The 17,231-nt window shown below is 40.1% G+C and overlaps 1 protein-coding gene across 7 annotated transcripts in view; it reads right to left on the bottom strand.

The window, feature by feature from the left end:
• Window positions 1-4,326: 4,326 nt before the first annotated feature.
• The window catches only part of RASGEF1C (RasGEF domain family member 1C), a 71,601-nt gene continuing 58,696 nt past the window's right edge, over window positions 4,327-17,231 (bottom strand). For all 7 annotated transcript variants that reach the window (XM_058422499.1, XM_058422501.1, XM_040078434.2 and 4 more), the window contains 4 exons: window positions 13,490-13,585; window positions 13,217-13,340; window positions 11,123-11,195; window positions 4,327-10,729 (listed from right to left, as the gene is read on the bottom strand). In XM_058422499.1, coding sequence (XP_058278482.1) covers window positions 10,705-10,729; window positions 11,123-11,195; window positions 13,217-13,340; window positions 13,490-13,585 — 318 coding nt within the window. In that variant the 3' untranslated portion in view covers window positions 4,327-10,704. The remainder of the gene's footprint in view (window positions 10,730-11,122; window positions 11,196-13,216; window positions 13,341-13,489; window positions 13,586-17,231) is intronic.

Genomic DNA, 17,231 nt, shown 5'->3' with positions numbered 1-17,231 from the left:
AGTGTCCAGGCCTGAGCTACTGCGGGGTTAACGCTGGACTGCACAGGGGAAGCTTGGTGTCACCAACTCCTCCTGCCCTCATTCACACAGAAATTAGTAAGCCCAAAGAGATTGTTACGAAGTAAAGAAAAGCATACCCCAAAATAGGGAGAAGATGAACTGAAATGCAAGCTCCAGATTTAGGAGCTCACGATGTTTTATCTGGGGAAAATCACAGTCTCTGAAGGTTAATGGGTAGATTAAAAAATTCCTGAACTCAGTGACTCTTTCCCAGAGTAATTCTAGCATTACCTCAAACACAGCAAGGGTTTGCAACTGAAGAAAAATCCAGAATAGCTAAGGTGTAATGTACTTTTAATTTAATGAGTGCTGTTGTCTTTTTAATGTCAGTCCCCAATAACATCAGTAAACAGTTCTAAAATGAGAGCATACTCTTTCATTTGTGGTTTTAAAATTTTCATTAAAATTCACTTGCCAACAAGCGTAAGATAACCATTTAAACCTGTTCTCCACTAGAGTGGAAATCCTGTTCCTCTTCTTGGTTTTTTTTTCTTGTTCCTTTTTTTTTTTTTTTTTTTTTTTTTATTTAATTTAATTTATTTTAAGAAGAGAAACTAAGATACAGAGCATTGACACCTGTTTGTTGCCCCCGTATTTTTTTTAAAAAATTAACCTCATAATTCATGTTGTATGCCAAATCTGTTAATGCCTTATATGGCTTTGGTGCCATTGCTTAATTGTTTCTCATTTAGCACCTAAATGATTGGTTTTTATTTATAAAAAATTAGTAATATCTGCCAAGCATTAAGAGTTTTCCTAACATCCACTGATACTGTCTGAGGAATTCTCTCAGACTGCAAGCAGCAGAAAAAAGACAGAAGCATAAAACTAAATTTACAGAGAGTGAATGTGCACCTGTGAAGAGGCAGAAAATGTCCATGTACCTGATATAAGCCAAATGTACCACATAATTACAATTTTTCTCTAATTTCTTAATCCAAAAGATCATCTAGAAGATCATCTAGATTTTATGGAAAGTTTCTTGCTGGAAGGCTGATTACAAACCAGTGGCCAGTATTCCTGGCAGGGCAGAGAAGAGGGGATGTGGCAGGATCACTCTGTCTGCCTTTCTTGCCTTGCTGCCTCTTCTAAGTTCTTACTGGGTTTTACCTTTGCCCATTTCCTCTCCCCTTGTAAATGGATGACAGGGCCTCTAAGAGGGTAGAGCAGTTCAGGGACAATTTTGGGAAATCACATTACATGGGAAAAAGGAAATTAATGCAGAAGAGCCTCTCAGAAGTGACTATGGAAGCAAGAAAACTTTAGGTTCTGGGATATTTTGGTTCTCTCCTGTTAGGAGTAAGGGTTTTCAGCCTGTAACAAAAAAGGTAGAAATAACTATTGTACATTGTGAAAACAGAATGAATGGGAGCTGTAAAAATTCACTGGTTTCAGTCAGAAGATTTCTGCTGACAGCTGAAAGAGGAATAAATCCATCAGGAGTTAAATATTGAACATTTTTGAGGGAGAAAAGCAGTGTATAAAAGCTTAACCACCTTAATATCAAACATCCATAAATTTCCCTCTGAAGCAAAAGCCTTACAGTGGATTTTATAGAAAGTACCCTCTCTAGACAGAAGGCAAAGCAGTTCAAGCTCCTGCTGTGTGCTCAACAAAAAACTTTCAAAACCACCTCTGCAGATATTCAAAAGAAAAGCAGGATTGGAAATTAATTCTCCTTCCTGTTCAGGAGGTGGCAGTGGAGACACAGCAGTGGAGGAACGTCAGAGGGCGTGTAGGTGCTGTCTCAGAGAATAGTCAGGAGAAATTTACGGCCCATGACCAGGCTATGTATCACAAAGTTACACAGAAAAATCCCTCTAGAAATGGCCATTTTTAAGTTAGGAATGAGGTGAAGAACACTGAAGAATCAAACCAGAGTAATGTAGTCTTCACAAAACTCAGGAAATTCATTTGAGTGTAGTTACGGCCACTTCTGCTGTCAGCCCTTACGGTATTTACTTTCATTTATGTGAGAGAGATCCTTTCATTAGACTTGCAATGCCAAATGTATGCACAGCTTGTGGAGTGAGCAACACACAATGCAACTATGTTTTAGATTGCTTTGTACAGCAGAGTACATTACAATTCAGTGTTACTGTGCTGCTGGGACACATTTGTGAGTGTATGAAAAGACACATTCAAACCATTTGCTTCAAAATGCTATTTTGTAAGGGTCCTCTTTCAAATGCCTTACCACACCAGGTGATCCATCCTCACAGCAGCTCTTCAGGAGATTTGGATCTTATCTAGTTTTCTCATTGTTTGGATACAAAATTTAAACCAAGGGTCGTCTTCCTTGCCCAAAGCCTCAGAAAAACTCAGAGGCAGAGCAAAAAATTCCTGGCTTTCAGTACTTCCAGTGCTGTGCTTGCTTTCTTTTAATTACAGATGTATTGGTTTTGGTTTTCCTCCCTCTGGTTAGTATCAGAGGGTGGCCGATTAACAGTTGTGCTTTGCCTTTAGTTGTGTATGGATTTCTGCAGTTCCATGGTTTGATTTTTATGCTGACAGAGATTTTCTTAGGTTCCCTTGACTGTGTGGGAGCAGCTGTATCTTTGCTTGGGAGCTCAGGGACAGAGTAATGACGATACTGTCTCTTTATAAGGGAATGAACTGAATGGGGATGGAAAAGCCACCAGGAGAATTTCTAAAATATATCAGGCAAAATATATTATTCATTTCACAAATCACTGTAACTACTGATCAAGGAAGCCAGTGTCCCAGATTGTTGTGGCATATGTAAATTCAAAGAGATAATAGGAGCTTGGATGTGTGGATCAGCAGAAAGGCAAAGTGAGAACCCACTGACAGTTGTATTTTCGTTCCACGAGAGTTTATTTTGATAGAGGAAAATTTTAAAATAGATTTTATTATTCTCTTTAGATTATGCAATAGAATAGAAAAAAATGCAAATATATTCAGCCAGGTGAAAAAGAAAAAGCTATGGTTATGGCTTAGGGACACATTTTCTTTCTTCAAGAATTATTGGGATTTTTCTTAGAAAAGCAGTGACCCAGAAACTTTGTGCAACCATGGATGCTTGTGTTCATTCCCATGTGCATTTGAGAAAAGTTGTGGCCAGGTAATACAATGGTTCTCCCTGAGCTGTGGCCAGTGGCAGGCTGGAATGGCCTCAGCTGTCCTCGGTGTGTTCCCGTTGTGCTGAGGGCGATGGGGACACCGTGCCCTGAACAGCTGCAGCTCACCTGGAACAAGGAGCGTTCCCTCCAGTGGGCAGGCTGGGTTTCACTTTGGGGATACCCAGCTGAGATCACCTTGGGCTGAGCTGATCCACTCCCTTTAACTAAAAGCTCACAGGGATGGTTGAAACTTGGACTTTCCTCACTCTCTGTGATGCAGCTGGGCCTCCTGAGGATTGAAATGTTTTAGCCTTATAGAGAATTAGGGGCTTCACATGGGGAAGCCCAAATAAACCAGAGTTTACAGGAAATTCAGCCAGATGACTCAGCAGTTCCTTCTGGCAAGAGCTCTGGCACTGTAAGAACAATTCTGAGAAAGGAGGTTGCACATCCCACTTCCACAGGCTTTGGAGTCAGTGACACCACTCACATCGAGCTGTTCTCCCTTGGTGACAACAGGCAGGACCAGCTGTGCTGAACAGCAGTTACTCACAGATGCATCGTGGTGCAGGTGCCAAATGTTACATTAAGGGAACTCCACCACTTCTATCTACACAAGTTTCACCTCAGAGCCTTTCTTCTTTATTTAAAAGAATTGTAAGCTGCTTGAACCAATGATGTCTCTTAGTGAACATTTGTTACTGAAACAGGGCCCTCATCTCAGTAGCACCTCTCAGTTTATTATTTGTATTGCTGTCAGCAATACAAATATTAAAAGAACACATTTAAACATCAGTTTTACCACAGAGTTTTATAGAAACAACCTAAAAATATTCAGATCCAGTCTCAGCTTTTTCCTCCCATTATTATGAAATTTCCATTCTACAACTCCTATTTGTGAAAATATGTGAATCTGTCTCCTTTCCTGGCAGGGCACATGCAATGTTCTGTATCTGTGAGGATGAAGAGAGAAGCAGTAAAGTGGAAATGAGAAAGAGCAGAAACCACAGGTATCTATCTTCCTATGCACATATTGATGAATTGTGCAGAGTCAGGGACATCTCTTTGTATTTCTGGAGTTTCAAAGCAATGTGAGTTTCTTCACAGCCCCTCCTGTAGATTTGCAGTTGTTGAAATCTTTACTATAAATAAAACCAAAGAAAAAAATCCACACAGCCGAGCCTTTTTTTTTTTTTTTAATTATTATTCTTATTCGACACTCACATTACAAAATTTAGAAACCATAGACAGTCCAGGCAAACTGTTAAAACACAGTATAAATTAGGGGGGTTTAATATATAAATTCTATACATAAGTAAGTTAGCTGGAACATGACTGACAAAAGGATTTCATAACAATCTTACCACAACTGTATAAAAAGGCATGGGAGTAGGATGGGCACTATCATCATGAATGCAGGTTAAGACATTTTTCACAACAGCTATAAAGCGTAACAATGACCATGCTATTCTCGCAGTGTTTATGTGGGCTACAGGATGCATATTACCAATAATATTTTGTAAGATCTATGTACAGTCACAAAATCATAACAGCCACTTCCAAGTAACTTTACTGTTTCCTGCCTGTGCAATTAATAAAGTGTTGGTATTTGTTCTGGGTATTTCTAACAAAGCTACATGGTTTGAGTATTATGGATGGGACAAAAGTTGGACTCAATGATCTTAAAGGTCCTTTCCAACCTAAATGATTCTACATTTTTATGATTCTGTGGTAGAGAGATTTCAATTTGACCTGAAAATGCTAATCACAACATGATTTCTTTTAATTTAATGAAAAAGATACAGGAAAAGCACAGTTGCTCATTGCTATCACTCACATGATTAATATATACCACTCTTTTAATCCATATTTATTTCTTAGCTTGATTCTTTTTAAAACTTGAAGTGATAATTTAGTTTCCATTTATCTAAGCACAGCAGTAAAAAGGAGTAAGACCAGAAGAAATATAAAACCAAAATTTGGATTTCTTTTGGGGTAGTTTTTTGAAAGGACCTGCTTCCCAGGTAACCCTGGGCCTGTCATGCAACTTTTTAATTTCTCAGTCTGAAATTAAAGACAGTTCTGCTTACCTATTTTTACTCTGTGCTTTTAGGTCTGTGACTAAATAGTATAATTCTAAATAGTTTTAGAATACTATGTTCTTGGAGTTTAGGTTTAAGACAGTTGATAGTCACAGTTGCTAAAAGTGAAAAAAAAATCTTAAATCCAATTTTTCACCTTTATAAGCTGATCAATGCTTGCTTAGCGTTCTGAAACTCAGAGGATAATTTATTTTCCATCTCTGTTGTGCACTAGTAATGGTGTTTTTACAGACAGACCCCTAAGGGAAGTACTTGTACATTTATAAGAATCAGACTTTGAAACACTTGAATTGAATAGCTCTGTGTGTGCATCTTTCACTAAGTTTTAATAATCTGGACAATTGTATTGGAACAATTCCTTCTGGTTCAAGGCAAGGACAGACAGTAAGTGATAACCCAGCTTGGGCTGCTAAAGAAATACAGATGATGTCAACAGTCTAAACTACAGCCCCCTTTTTCTCTATTCTGTTTGCCCACAGACCAATCATCAAAAAAACCATCATAATTCATTTCAAAAAGACTGGAATTTTAGAAGCATAATTCAATAACCAAAGCAGTGATATAGTACTGACCAGTAATAGTTCACTGAGGAAGTTATGTTTCTCTGAAAGGTAGCTGGAATATGGAATTTTCTGTTCAGAATTCCATCAGATGGGGCTTTGCACCTTTTAGAAGGAAGGTTCCTTTACAAACATTTAACTTGTAGGACTCCTGAGCTCTGAACTCTTAAGTCTTCTGCATTCTAGGAGGCTTGGGAACATTGCTACTCTGCAATATTAATCTGGGTTGGCAGTTTTAAGGCCATGGGGATGAAATGAGAGAAGGATTCCTATTCTGTTATGACAGATCTGGAGTGTGAATACACAGCCTTTGTATGGCAGAGAGCTAGAAAAATGCTCCACTGGAATTTTGCAAGAGCTGTTTATGGAGCAAAATACTGCTTCTATGGAGGGAAAGGCATCAAGGGAGGAATTTACAGCACTAGAGCCTGTGCTGGCCATGAAGCAGGGCAGGGGGGCTAGGCAGGAGTTACTCATACTTAGATTTTTTTCTGCAGCTGAGGCTGCAGTTTCAGTGTCTTGCACCCATGCAGAGTGTATGAAACATCAGCCATACAAGCTATTTGCTCCCTAGCTACACTTGCATAATGTAACAATGCAGGATGTGATGCCTTGTATGAGCATTAGCTTTAATGTACTTAGTATTTTTTGCATATCTGAAAATATGCAGAAATAATTGTAAAAGAAATTAATACAAACCAGATTAAACTTTAGATCTGTTCCATCTAAAAAGGGTAACTGGTTCAGCTACTCCACAGAGCAGGGAGCAGTGGTTTCAGGGGAAGGGACAGGCTCTAGCCAATATTCAAACAAAATTATTGATAACATTTTCTGCACCAGTACTTCATTGTATACTCTCCTGCCTTCACCTGCCCAGCTGCCATTGGTATTAAGAGTAGATATTTTGTTCCACTCTGCTGCCATGCAGTGAAATATGAAAGTTAACAACCATCAAAGTATTTATCATAATTTTAAAAATACTTATTTTTCTTAAATCTTCAAATCTCTGTCAACCAAGTATCAAATTCTACACTGTTTTAAATCCACTAGAGAAAAAACCTCTTTTCATTCAAAGAATTTTCTCATCATCATTCTGTTGGGTGGATAAGGAAGTATAGTAGGCTTTGCCTCAGGTAAACTTCCAAGAAAGCAGAATGCAGGCTCAGATGTGAATGTGCACGCAGCTTTGTCCAGGATCACCCCATCACCCCAGTGTGTCCCTGATGGTGCCTGTGCTGCCATCCCGAGCTGGGCACGTGTGTGCTGCTCCCCAGCCACACTTCAGGAATGCCCTGCCCCACCTACAGAGGAATTCCACTCCACAGGTAACGTTAGAAAGGACAAAAGAAAAGACAGCTATGGCCCACACTCAAGTCTCTGAGCAGTAACAAAGGGGCTTTTCCTTTTTCCCTTGTCACTCCCTAACCCCAGCTACAACAATGGAAATAATCAGTTCACAATCAAAGGGAATTTAATTTCCAATGAGAGAGTAATTTGAGACAGTATGGCTAATTTCTACCAGTATAAAAAGAGAAAAAGGTTCTTAAAGCCAGAAAGCCAAATTTTGTTCTCAGACATGAATTAATTCATTGGATCAGATTTAGTCCTTGAATTTGCTGCTGAAACTTCAACGTCAAAGGAAACTTTTGCTACGGCTGGACTTCCACCCTATTAACTGCACCTCCTGTCTGAGAGTTGCACTTGGCACAGAGGCTACACCAACTGGCAATACAGTTTAATACCTGTGAATAACTAAAAACAGTACTACAGTTAATAATTGCAGGATTGCTCCAAAGCTCATCAAAATTAATTGGAGTTTTCCCTCTGGCACATTGCTGTGCTTGAAATCAGTCTCATTCCATGGAACACAGGACTAGAACTCATTGCTAGGCCAGAGACTGTTAACTTTGTAACATTTTTACATTGATATGCATAACTATCTTTTCTACTAATGTGTCTTTTCGGTTGATAATTCCAATTACATATTCAGTGATCTGAGCTCTGTTCTAAACTGGATTTACAGTCATGTGCAAACCAGTGCTCATGTGCTTCAATAAAAGGTGGATATACTATTGCAAAAAAACCCCATGATGATATAACCAAGATATCAGGAAGGGACAAGATTAATTTTAGTGATTATCTTATCACCACTGATCACATCATAAAATATTCTCGAGCTGAGAAAAATATCTCTACATTTAAATTGTTTCTTATTTGAAGTGCTTTAGCAGCTGTTCGCACTTTTTTAAAGTGACACCTCAGCAGAAGCTGAGATCACAGTTTGCTCTATCCACATGGGGAGCTTCCAGAGATGTACAACAGGACCGTGTTCATTGCCTAGGAGAGGGAATAATGACAGTCTAATCAGGGTACTCTGGTGCACAGGGTACTTGAGTGCTTGACTCATTTTGGGTTTCTGCCCTGAAAATTTAGTCATGCCCAGCTGCCCGACATTCATGCACCTTTAATTCAGTAATGTGACCAATGCTGATGTGAAATTGAGGGAAACATTGTATGATTAAAGGTTTTTTGAAAGGCATTGAGCAAGTTCATCTACTGACTTCACACAAGCTGAAGGCACAAAATTTCCTCCTTGCTTTCCACTGAGCTTTATAATAGCCCTGCAGTGCAGGATGGCACACTCAAGAAATGGAAAAATGTGACTTCTGCTACCATTCTGATTACACTGGAGGAGGTGCAGAAGTGATTTCATGTATTTGGGTCTTTTAAAACACTGCGATATACCAGAAGCTGAGTTAATGCTTCTGCAAGACTGTGCCACATTCACATCTTACCAGCTTAGGGGTTTGTTACCAACACAGCAGACCTACCGGTCTAGTTTTGCTCTGGTCTCTCTGTAGCATTAATTCAAGCAGCTGTCAGGGAGTGAATCCACTCAAAGAAGCAGAACAACACGTACAAAAATTAAACAGCAAATTCACAGTATCAGCAGAACAGTCATCATTCCGTTGCTGCAATGATGCTGCACCATCCTTCCACTTAGTTCTTCCATACAAAGCTCGACTAAACACATTTTTATGTCCTCTCATCTGAATCCATGTGCTGATACATCTGCAGGAAAAGGAGACCTGAAGTTCTGCCTCAAGCCCTGTTTGCAAAACCAGAAGAATCCATCCTCAGCTCAGCAAGGACAAGTGGATTCAGTGAGCCAGACTGGGCTCCCACAGGCCATAACCCAACACAGAACTGCTCTGCAGACACATCACACCTGGAGTGCACCAAACACCAGCTGCCAAGGCCTCCAGGTCAACAGCTCACTCAGGCACAGACAACTTCGAGGCCATGCAGAGGGAAGGAACAGTTCCACTTTTCTGGCTGAATAGGCCAACACAGCCAAGTTTTGTGATTACCCTAATTTTTCAAAACACTACAGCCACTTGGAATCACTATGTGCTGAAATAAAATTATTACTGATATCAAAGAAAGGGTTACATCCTTCTGTTGTAGGGAGAGAAGGACTAGAACCTTTGAAAAGGTAGCACCAAGTCAGTAATAAAAATGCAAAGTTCAGTATTATGTGGAATTTAGGTTTCATTTAAGCTTTTTGAGATATTTTCTGGGGCAGTTAGGAACATTCCTTCCACACACAAACAATTAGTCTATTGTTAGGGCTTAGTTTTGAATCTAATATAGTTCATTACCATTTAATGTATCTATTACAGTAGCACCTTGATTATTGTACAACTTTAAACACAAGACATAGTCCCTATTTCATGTTACCTGTAAGGAAACGTGAACTTTTACACACTAAAAGTAAAAAAGACAAAAATGGTTATCTGCTCATGAATGACAAACTCTTTAGTGCATTCATTCCAGTCTGAAACCCTTTGTCCTTTTAAAGCATACCATGTAGTTCCCAAGTTCAGAGCAATTACCCCCCATCCTCCTAAGTATTATGTTACAAAACAAACAGTACTGTGTTAATTGGAACCTGATAGAAATGGCAATGCAGTACCTTTTTTCTTTGAGTGCGTAAGACCCCTTAAAAGATGCAACTCAGCATCAATAAATTTAGGGAATACACTACATACATTAAATAGAGGTAAGCTGAGTCCAGAGTCATTTGCTTCTTCATTCAACCTCAGAAGTGGTGGGGATGTCTTCAAGCAGCACCATCAACTCTCTGTGCCCTCCTCACTCAGACCAGCCCAGATTCACAATAAGAAAGCAACAACAGTGGTGGGGAGATTAACTAAGCAAGAGTCGCACTCCTGGCTGCTCTCTGTAAAAACCCACGGGGTCAGGACGGGGTCCCATGCTGTCGTTGCCTGTGTGTGACAGACGTGTATGTGAGCGGCGTCAGTCCTCATCCCTGCAAGCTCACACCTGCAGCAGTCAGTGCTTTGTTCAACAAGGCTGGGGGACTGCTAATGCAAGATTAAGTTCTTTTTTCTTCATTCAGCAATTAACCAGATTGCTGTTGTCTGTCTTTGATTTAATTTTACAATCCTCAGAGGTTTAAAGAACTTCTGTCTGAAGCACCTGCTTCTGAAATACTCTTGTGTATTTTTGCTTTCCTTTTTTATACTTTTCCATTCTCTGTTGCAGTACCATGATTCTCCCTGCTCCTGGTCTTCCTGCATTTTCCTTCAGAGGCAAAATTACAGTGATCCTGACGCAGTTTGGGCACAGCCACAAATAGTCTGTTTGTCCTTCCTCTCTCTGTCTCACAGTTAGAAAAGCATCATTGTGCACACAGTTCTGATGATTTCAGTGGATGAATCCAGTTCATCCATCATGTTAGGCAGTCAAAAAAACCCAACAAAAAAACTCAAACAAAAGAAATTGTCTAAATCCCAAACAGGCATCTTTGGAATCAGTAGTGCAAAATGTTTGCGGATTTCTTTTCCTTGACCTACTGCAATATTCTCTCAATCTTCAAGTCTTTCCTAAAATAGTGGATCTGTAAATGTAAAACATAAGGACAATTCTTTTAAAAGCAAATCTAAAGGTTTGGGTTGTTTTAATCATTCTCTTTATATTCTCACTTATATCAAACCATTACACATCTCTCACAAGAGCTGTAAATTGTTGGAAGATCCAGCTGACCTGGGGCATTCTTCATCTGCATCAGGCTTTTGCATGGGTACAGCAAGCTGAGGGTATTCTTTAAAGGGAGGATAATTTGAGATTAAAATGAGCTTCTATCAGTGCAACCTCAGCTCTACAAATTAGTTTTACATGGAAGAGGCCTTCCTCAGAGGTCACAGATTAAATACCTGCACTTCACAAGCTTTGGCATCAGAGCAGTGGTTTGGAGGTACTTTAGGATTGAACCGATAAAATGAGAGGTTACCTTAAGGATTTCCACCTGTCTTTTTCTGTCTGGTTTTCTGGACTTTCACTTTCATAGGAAGCCAGATACAAGCCTGGAAACAGTAAATATGTGTTATTTCCAACAGCATCAGTAACCCCCATCCCTCTGCGTTCTTGTATGTCCTTTTGTACAACACAAAAGGAGGAATTTTAAAACTTCATGGTCCCTCAGGTAGCTGGTAATCAGTGGGACACGGATGTTTAGCTCGCATGCCTACCTTGGAAAGCTGTCATGTTAATTTTGACAGAAGAGTAAAGAAGCCCAGAATTAAAATATGTTAGTGTGACCTTCCCATTACAATATTAAGGAATTGAATGGTGTCTGGTTTTGCATACAGAGATCTGGGCCCATTTCCTCCATCAAAGCACTGCTACTCAAGAGTTATATGAACTTTAAAAAAAAAAGACACTGAGAGCTGACACTTAAACATATAAGCTTTTAAAAATTAAGGATTTTCTCATCACAAAACACGACTTTATGTTCCTCAATCATTTTAAAGCTTATGGCGACATGATATCTTAAATGGATACACAATACCCTCAAGGTAAGAGTGAATTAGAGAAACCAGAGAAGGAATGCAGTGGAAGAAAATAATTCTGTCCCTTTTTTCCCCTGCAGATCTTTACACTGTAGGATGCATTTTCTGACACCAAAATTAGCCTAGATTGTAGAGTCTCCTCTGCAAAAGCTGGCAATGCAATAATATCTCACTGTCTTCACAGGCTGTAATTTGTGTTCACACACATCTCCTCATTTGACTGCTCCATGATGCTTTTATTCTTTAATGCTGGAACCATCTCAGCATTCAAGTCTGTGCTACAAATGCATTGTCTTCTAATATTGGAGTGTTGGCCACCATTCCTCCACGTGGTGACAAGCACAGTACAGCTGCATTTCACATGCTACTGCTGAATCTCTCTCAGATATCCTCCCACCTTTCATTCAGGGCAGTCCTTTCTACTCTGCACTGCCCCTGGGTAATGGGGGAGGCTTCCTGTGGCTTCTGCAAAGGGCATTTCACAAAAGCAGTATGAATATAGGGGAGGACATGAGGGAAAAAATCTGCAAACAGTTAGTGCGTTGAGGTCACTCTTTTTTGTCCAGTAGCCTGAAAACTGTACTTTTAAGCTTTCATTTTCTGTCCCTTTAGAGCCTAAAACAAGAAGAAATGGCTTCATCCTAGTTCCTTTTGATACATATTACTTTAATCACATTAATTATTCTATTTTGGAAGTCATTCTTAAGATTTAGGCAGGATTTTAGAAGCGGTATTTTGCTTTCTGAGTAGTCTGTGAAATAAAAACTGTCTGGTCTGATTATCTTGGATTAGTACAGAAAACTGCCTATAGAATGAAGAAAAAATAAACCCACCAGCAGAACAGCTTATGGGAAGGCTGCTATAGACAATTATGTGCGTGACAATGTATAGAGAGGCAGTTGACACACAACCAGTATGAAGTGACACAGTGTGACATGCTGGATACCAAACTGACGAGGACAGAAGAGTATAAAGAGACAACCAGAGAAATAATTTCAGAACAGGGCTTTCATGGCTACAGCTGAAATAAATAGAAAAGGTTTTCTTAAATATTCTTTTCTGTACATAACATGTGTCATTGCTGCAGAGGAGGAGGAGGTCAGCTGGACTCCATCGCCCTGGGCTGTGTTTACTGCAGAGATGACAGCATTGGTTTGTGAAAGAGATTAGCTCTGGTTCCATCAATCACAGAACGAGGGGCTAAGGGACAGCTGACATTCACAGCAGCCCATGACATGCTTGTGTGGCCTCTTTTTGTGATTACAAAAATAGAGCCACGATGACAGCTTCCTAGACAGTGCCTTATAGAGAAGCTACAGACAAGAGAAAAGCCATCAGGCAGCAGCTTCATGTGCTAGAAGGCTGTATTTGCAAAAACACAGTGATAGAACTGGGGATAAACAAGCTGTTTGGCAGGAAAGCTAGGAAACAGCTGGGACTGGTCAGTGAGGGAGATCACCAAAGCATGGATCAGGATGTTCATTAGTAGTGATGAAGAGAGATATTCTCACTGATGAGTGATTGTACAGTCTTACCATCTTCAGTAAAAATGGGAGCGCTGTGCAAGTAGTGGATGATGTTAGGGTCTTGCTCAAATGGACACTCCACTTGTTTCCATGTTATAAATTCTCCTACTTGCTTAGCCAGTTCCAGGAATTTCTGTAAACATAAAATCACTCCACTCAGATATAGTAAGGTTATCTCATATTCAGTGTTTGATGGTCTGCACTGAAAATTGCAGGCCAATAGTCTCAGATAGTCCCTTGGCTATCAGAATGTGATAGGTAAAAACATTTTTCAGATCTTACTTCAAAGTTGACGTGTCCATTTGGAAGGCGATTAGCACATCCCTCATTCAAAAAATAAATGTCTTTGATCAGTAGGCTGAAGAAGGGGATCACAATCTGTGGAGAGAGATGACATAACCATTATCTTTTCAGTTCAGTATTTTCTTCATGAAAGAACAACTCAATTGGGAGAGATGAGAATAAAGAAGTATTAACTTTTCAGTGTGCTGTGCACTTAAAAAGCAGTACAGTGACAGGCAGGCAAAAGGGCAGTAGTGTCCAGAGACCTTCAGCCACTAAGAGAATGTGTGCTGAGATGAAAGTGAACTGAACACAATGTTCACTGAGCACAATAACATGACTAAGAAAATGCTAAGAGCCCAGTTTATTATCAACAACATCACTGTCTGATGACAACATCAGACAGCAAAGAACAAAATAACATTGCAGAACTTTTTCCTGTCCTGTTGTGTCCTTATAAGCAGAACACACAAACAGAGCAAACAAAGAACCAATATTGTCCCTGGACAAGGAAAGACAGCATAAAATTTGATGACCAAGGACTTGTCTACAAACAGTTAATCAGGAACTGTTTCATTTTCAACAGCTCCATGCATGGCTACCTCTTGAGGCATGTAATTTCCTTCCTGGTGCCTGATTAGAACAACCTGCTTCTCCAAATTAACCTGCAAACAACAGGATTGAAAATATTAAGCTGGTAGACAGGAAACTGCTAACAGTAGCCAGAGAGACCATTGTAGTCCTCAAAATTAGCCCTGGCCATCATCCAGGGCAGAATGGCATATAGCAGTGATCCAAGTCTTCCTCTAACCCATCACAGATTTGCTATTAAAAAAGTCTGGGTAGGACTCTTGAAACTGATGGAATTACAAGCAGGGGTAAATAAATTTTATGCCAGATGTTCTCCAGCAGAAAGCAGTAACAGCACTCCTTAAGTGCATCCTCAACCTCAGCAGAGATCCTGAGTGAAGCAGACTCCCTCAGGGTCCTTTGTCTCACAACTCAAAGGAAAAGAAAGATAACACAAAGGACCAGTTCATGACAGTCAAACCTCAGCCTGCCCATCTCTCCAGCAGTGACACTGACAGCAAAAAGCCTCGGGGGGGGAGATTTGAGCTGAAGGTCAGCAGCTGCCCCTGCGAGATTTTTCCTGTGGCAGCAATGTCTGTCTTTCAAACCACCAAGTACAAACTTAACCACCATGGACATAAAAGAAAACACACTGCATGGCAGTGTCCTAATGTTTCCACTGGTCTGTTTGTGTATTAACTGAACTGGAGCTTATTAATCAGCACCAAAGCTAAAGAGCCCTCATGGCAAGCAGGAACAGCCAAGAGAGCAAGTCTTTAGTTAGGTATTTTATGTTATTCCATCTCATGCTGTACATCAGCTGTAACAGGATATGAAATGAACATCCAGAACAGGATTGGCAGCTGTTATTTTTCAGTCTACATGGATGCTACAATGCTGTGATGATCCAGTGAGTGTGAACAAGCCATAGAAGTGAGAACACTGAAGCAAGGAGTCCACAAGCTACTGCCAATGTGTGTTGTGAAAATGGAAGCCAATTTCTGTTCCATCTAAATTACCACATCCAGTAAACTTTTAAAGATCTGCATCTCTGCTGGCTTTCTTATGGGACAGCCACAGATAAACTCTGTAATGTCACTGCAAAGAGCCATAAAAAAGCCTGGACTGACAGTCCAAGAGCCACTGGATACTCATCCTGATACATTCCACTGATAAAAATCAGGAATGAAAACAAAGCACAGCCTTATCCTCCCAAAATGCTGAGCCTCCTATTAGGGTCAGGTTGAGTAATTTCCAGTCAAACTGAGCTTCAGGACTTATTTTCATATTACCTAAACTAGATCAATCAACCTGCAGCAAAGAATACAACTCACTCTATGTAGCTTGTGTTCTACAAAAAAATGATGATGACTCTGTAACCAGTGTGGTCTCAAAAGGTGGAAGGACACAGAGAGCTGGAGCCAGACACTGATGCCCAGCTAGAAATCGCTGCCAGGTTCTGTCTACATATTTGTTTGCAGGCAGATGTGAGCTTGTTCTGTCCTGCTCCACTGCCTGGGAGCAAGGTCAGCACCATTAGTGGTACTAAACATGAAGGAAAAGCCTTGCTGAGAGGAAAGGTACACAAATGTGGGCTGGATGCCAGGCTAATACAGCTACAAAACTCCCAGTCAGCTCAGAACATGGCAGAGCTATTTCTCATCTCATCCAAAAGGCACTAAAAGATGTACCTGAGGATACCCATTCTCTACACATTGCCATGGAATTGCTGTATTTTGGTCACCATTTATTTCCCCTATAAAATATATTACCCTGTATATTTTGCTTTCCAAATTTGTGTAGGAAAAACAACAGAAGTGGTGACAATTATACTCTAATACTGGCTTCACTCCATGCACTTTGCTAGCATAAAACCTGAGTTAGTGCCAGAAACCCATATTTCTCTCAATTTTTATTCCCCTTCCATGCCATCCAACCCACCCACATGCTGAAGGACAATTGCTTCCCGCAGAAAGAAGAAAGTTAATGAGATCTGACGTGTTCTTGCTCCACAGACTCAGACAGCAACACAGCGCTGTGCTGTACATACTCCCAACATTCCAAAGCCAGAGCCATGCCATGACTACAATGCAGAGTTTCCCAGTGGAATGATTTCATTCTGGAACAGGTCATCTGACTGCACAGACAAAACCAGATTTACTTGCTAACCAGTACACTTCTCTGCAAGCACAATTCAGTTTGAAGATAAAACTGTTCTTCAGAGTTAGCTTTGCTGTGAGTTTGCCAAGAAACAGTGCAACATCTTCTATGAAAAAAAACTGATCATGTTCTTTTGGATGTGTTCAAGTTCATTAAAACAAATAAATTATAATCTTGATTATAAAAGGAAACAAAATTCCTTAATCCTACAGAAAGCATTACATGATCCGCTGTATCTGACGCTGTAAAATACCCAGTACGAGTAGCTGCCAAATCACATCCTGGAACATTTTCCTGAACTAATGTTGTCTACACAAGAAAAACAGAATATGGGCTTTTTCTGATGTAAAATAGATTCCTTTCAGTCTAATAGCCTCTCTGCCATCAGTATTAACCAGCTGGGGGTAGAGATATGACAGAGATTGCTAACTTCACAGGAAATTAAATCAAACAATAAAGCAACTCGTTTGAGTATCTATGATGGTTGCAGAAGGACTAAACTGCAAAAGCATCTCAGACTGACAGGTCCTCGCTGCAGTGTGAGAGAGTTGAAAGAATTGCTTCTCCAGTCACAAACATCCAAATCATCTCTCCTTTGCATAGAGAAGTGCTTTTCAGAACAACTCAGTGTACTCCCATTGCAGCTGAGTCAGCCTGCCACCAGATGCTGATCTCATTTCACTGTAAATGCTGTGAGATTCCATTAGCTTCAGCAGATTTACATCAAATTTACAGGGGTGTGAGATTAGCATCTGGCCTGGCTCCTCTAGTGAATGAATACTAAATTCCATATTGTGCTTGCTCATGCAACATCTACTTTAGCTTTGCCATGCTTAGTGCAGAGATTACACATTTATGACTATGGGCAATTGCAGTGTAAAACACAAACCCTCTTTCATATACCAAAAAAAGTAAAGAATTGAATGGAGGAATAAGAAAATTACCAAGAAACATATTGGGGCACAAACAGGAGGATCCTACACTCTAACATCTTGTCAATCTGATTTTTGCA

This window comes from Hirundo rustica, chromosome 14, assembly GCF_015227805.2.
Source record: "Hirundo rustica isolate bHirRus1 chromosome 14, bHirRus1.pri.v3, whole genome shotgun sequence".
Classification (NCBI taxonomy): domain Eukaryota; kingdom Metazoa; phylum Chordata; class Aves; order Passeriformes; family Hirundinidae; genus Hirundo; species Hirundo rustica.
This window is presented reverse-complemented; position numbering and strand designations above follow the sequence as displayed.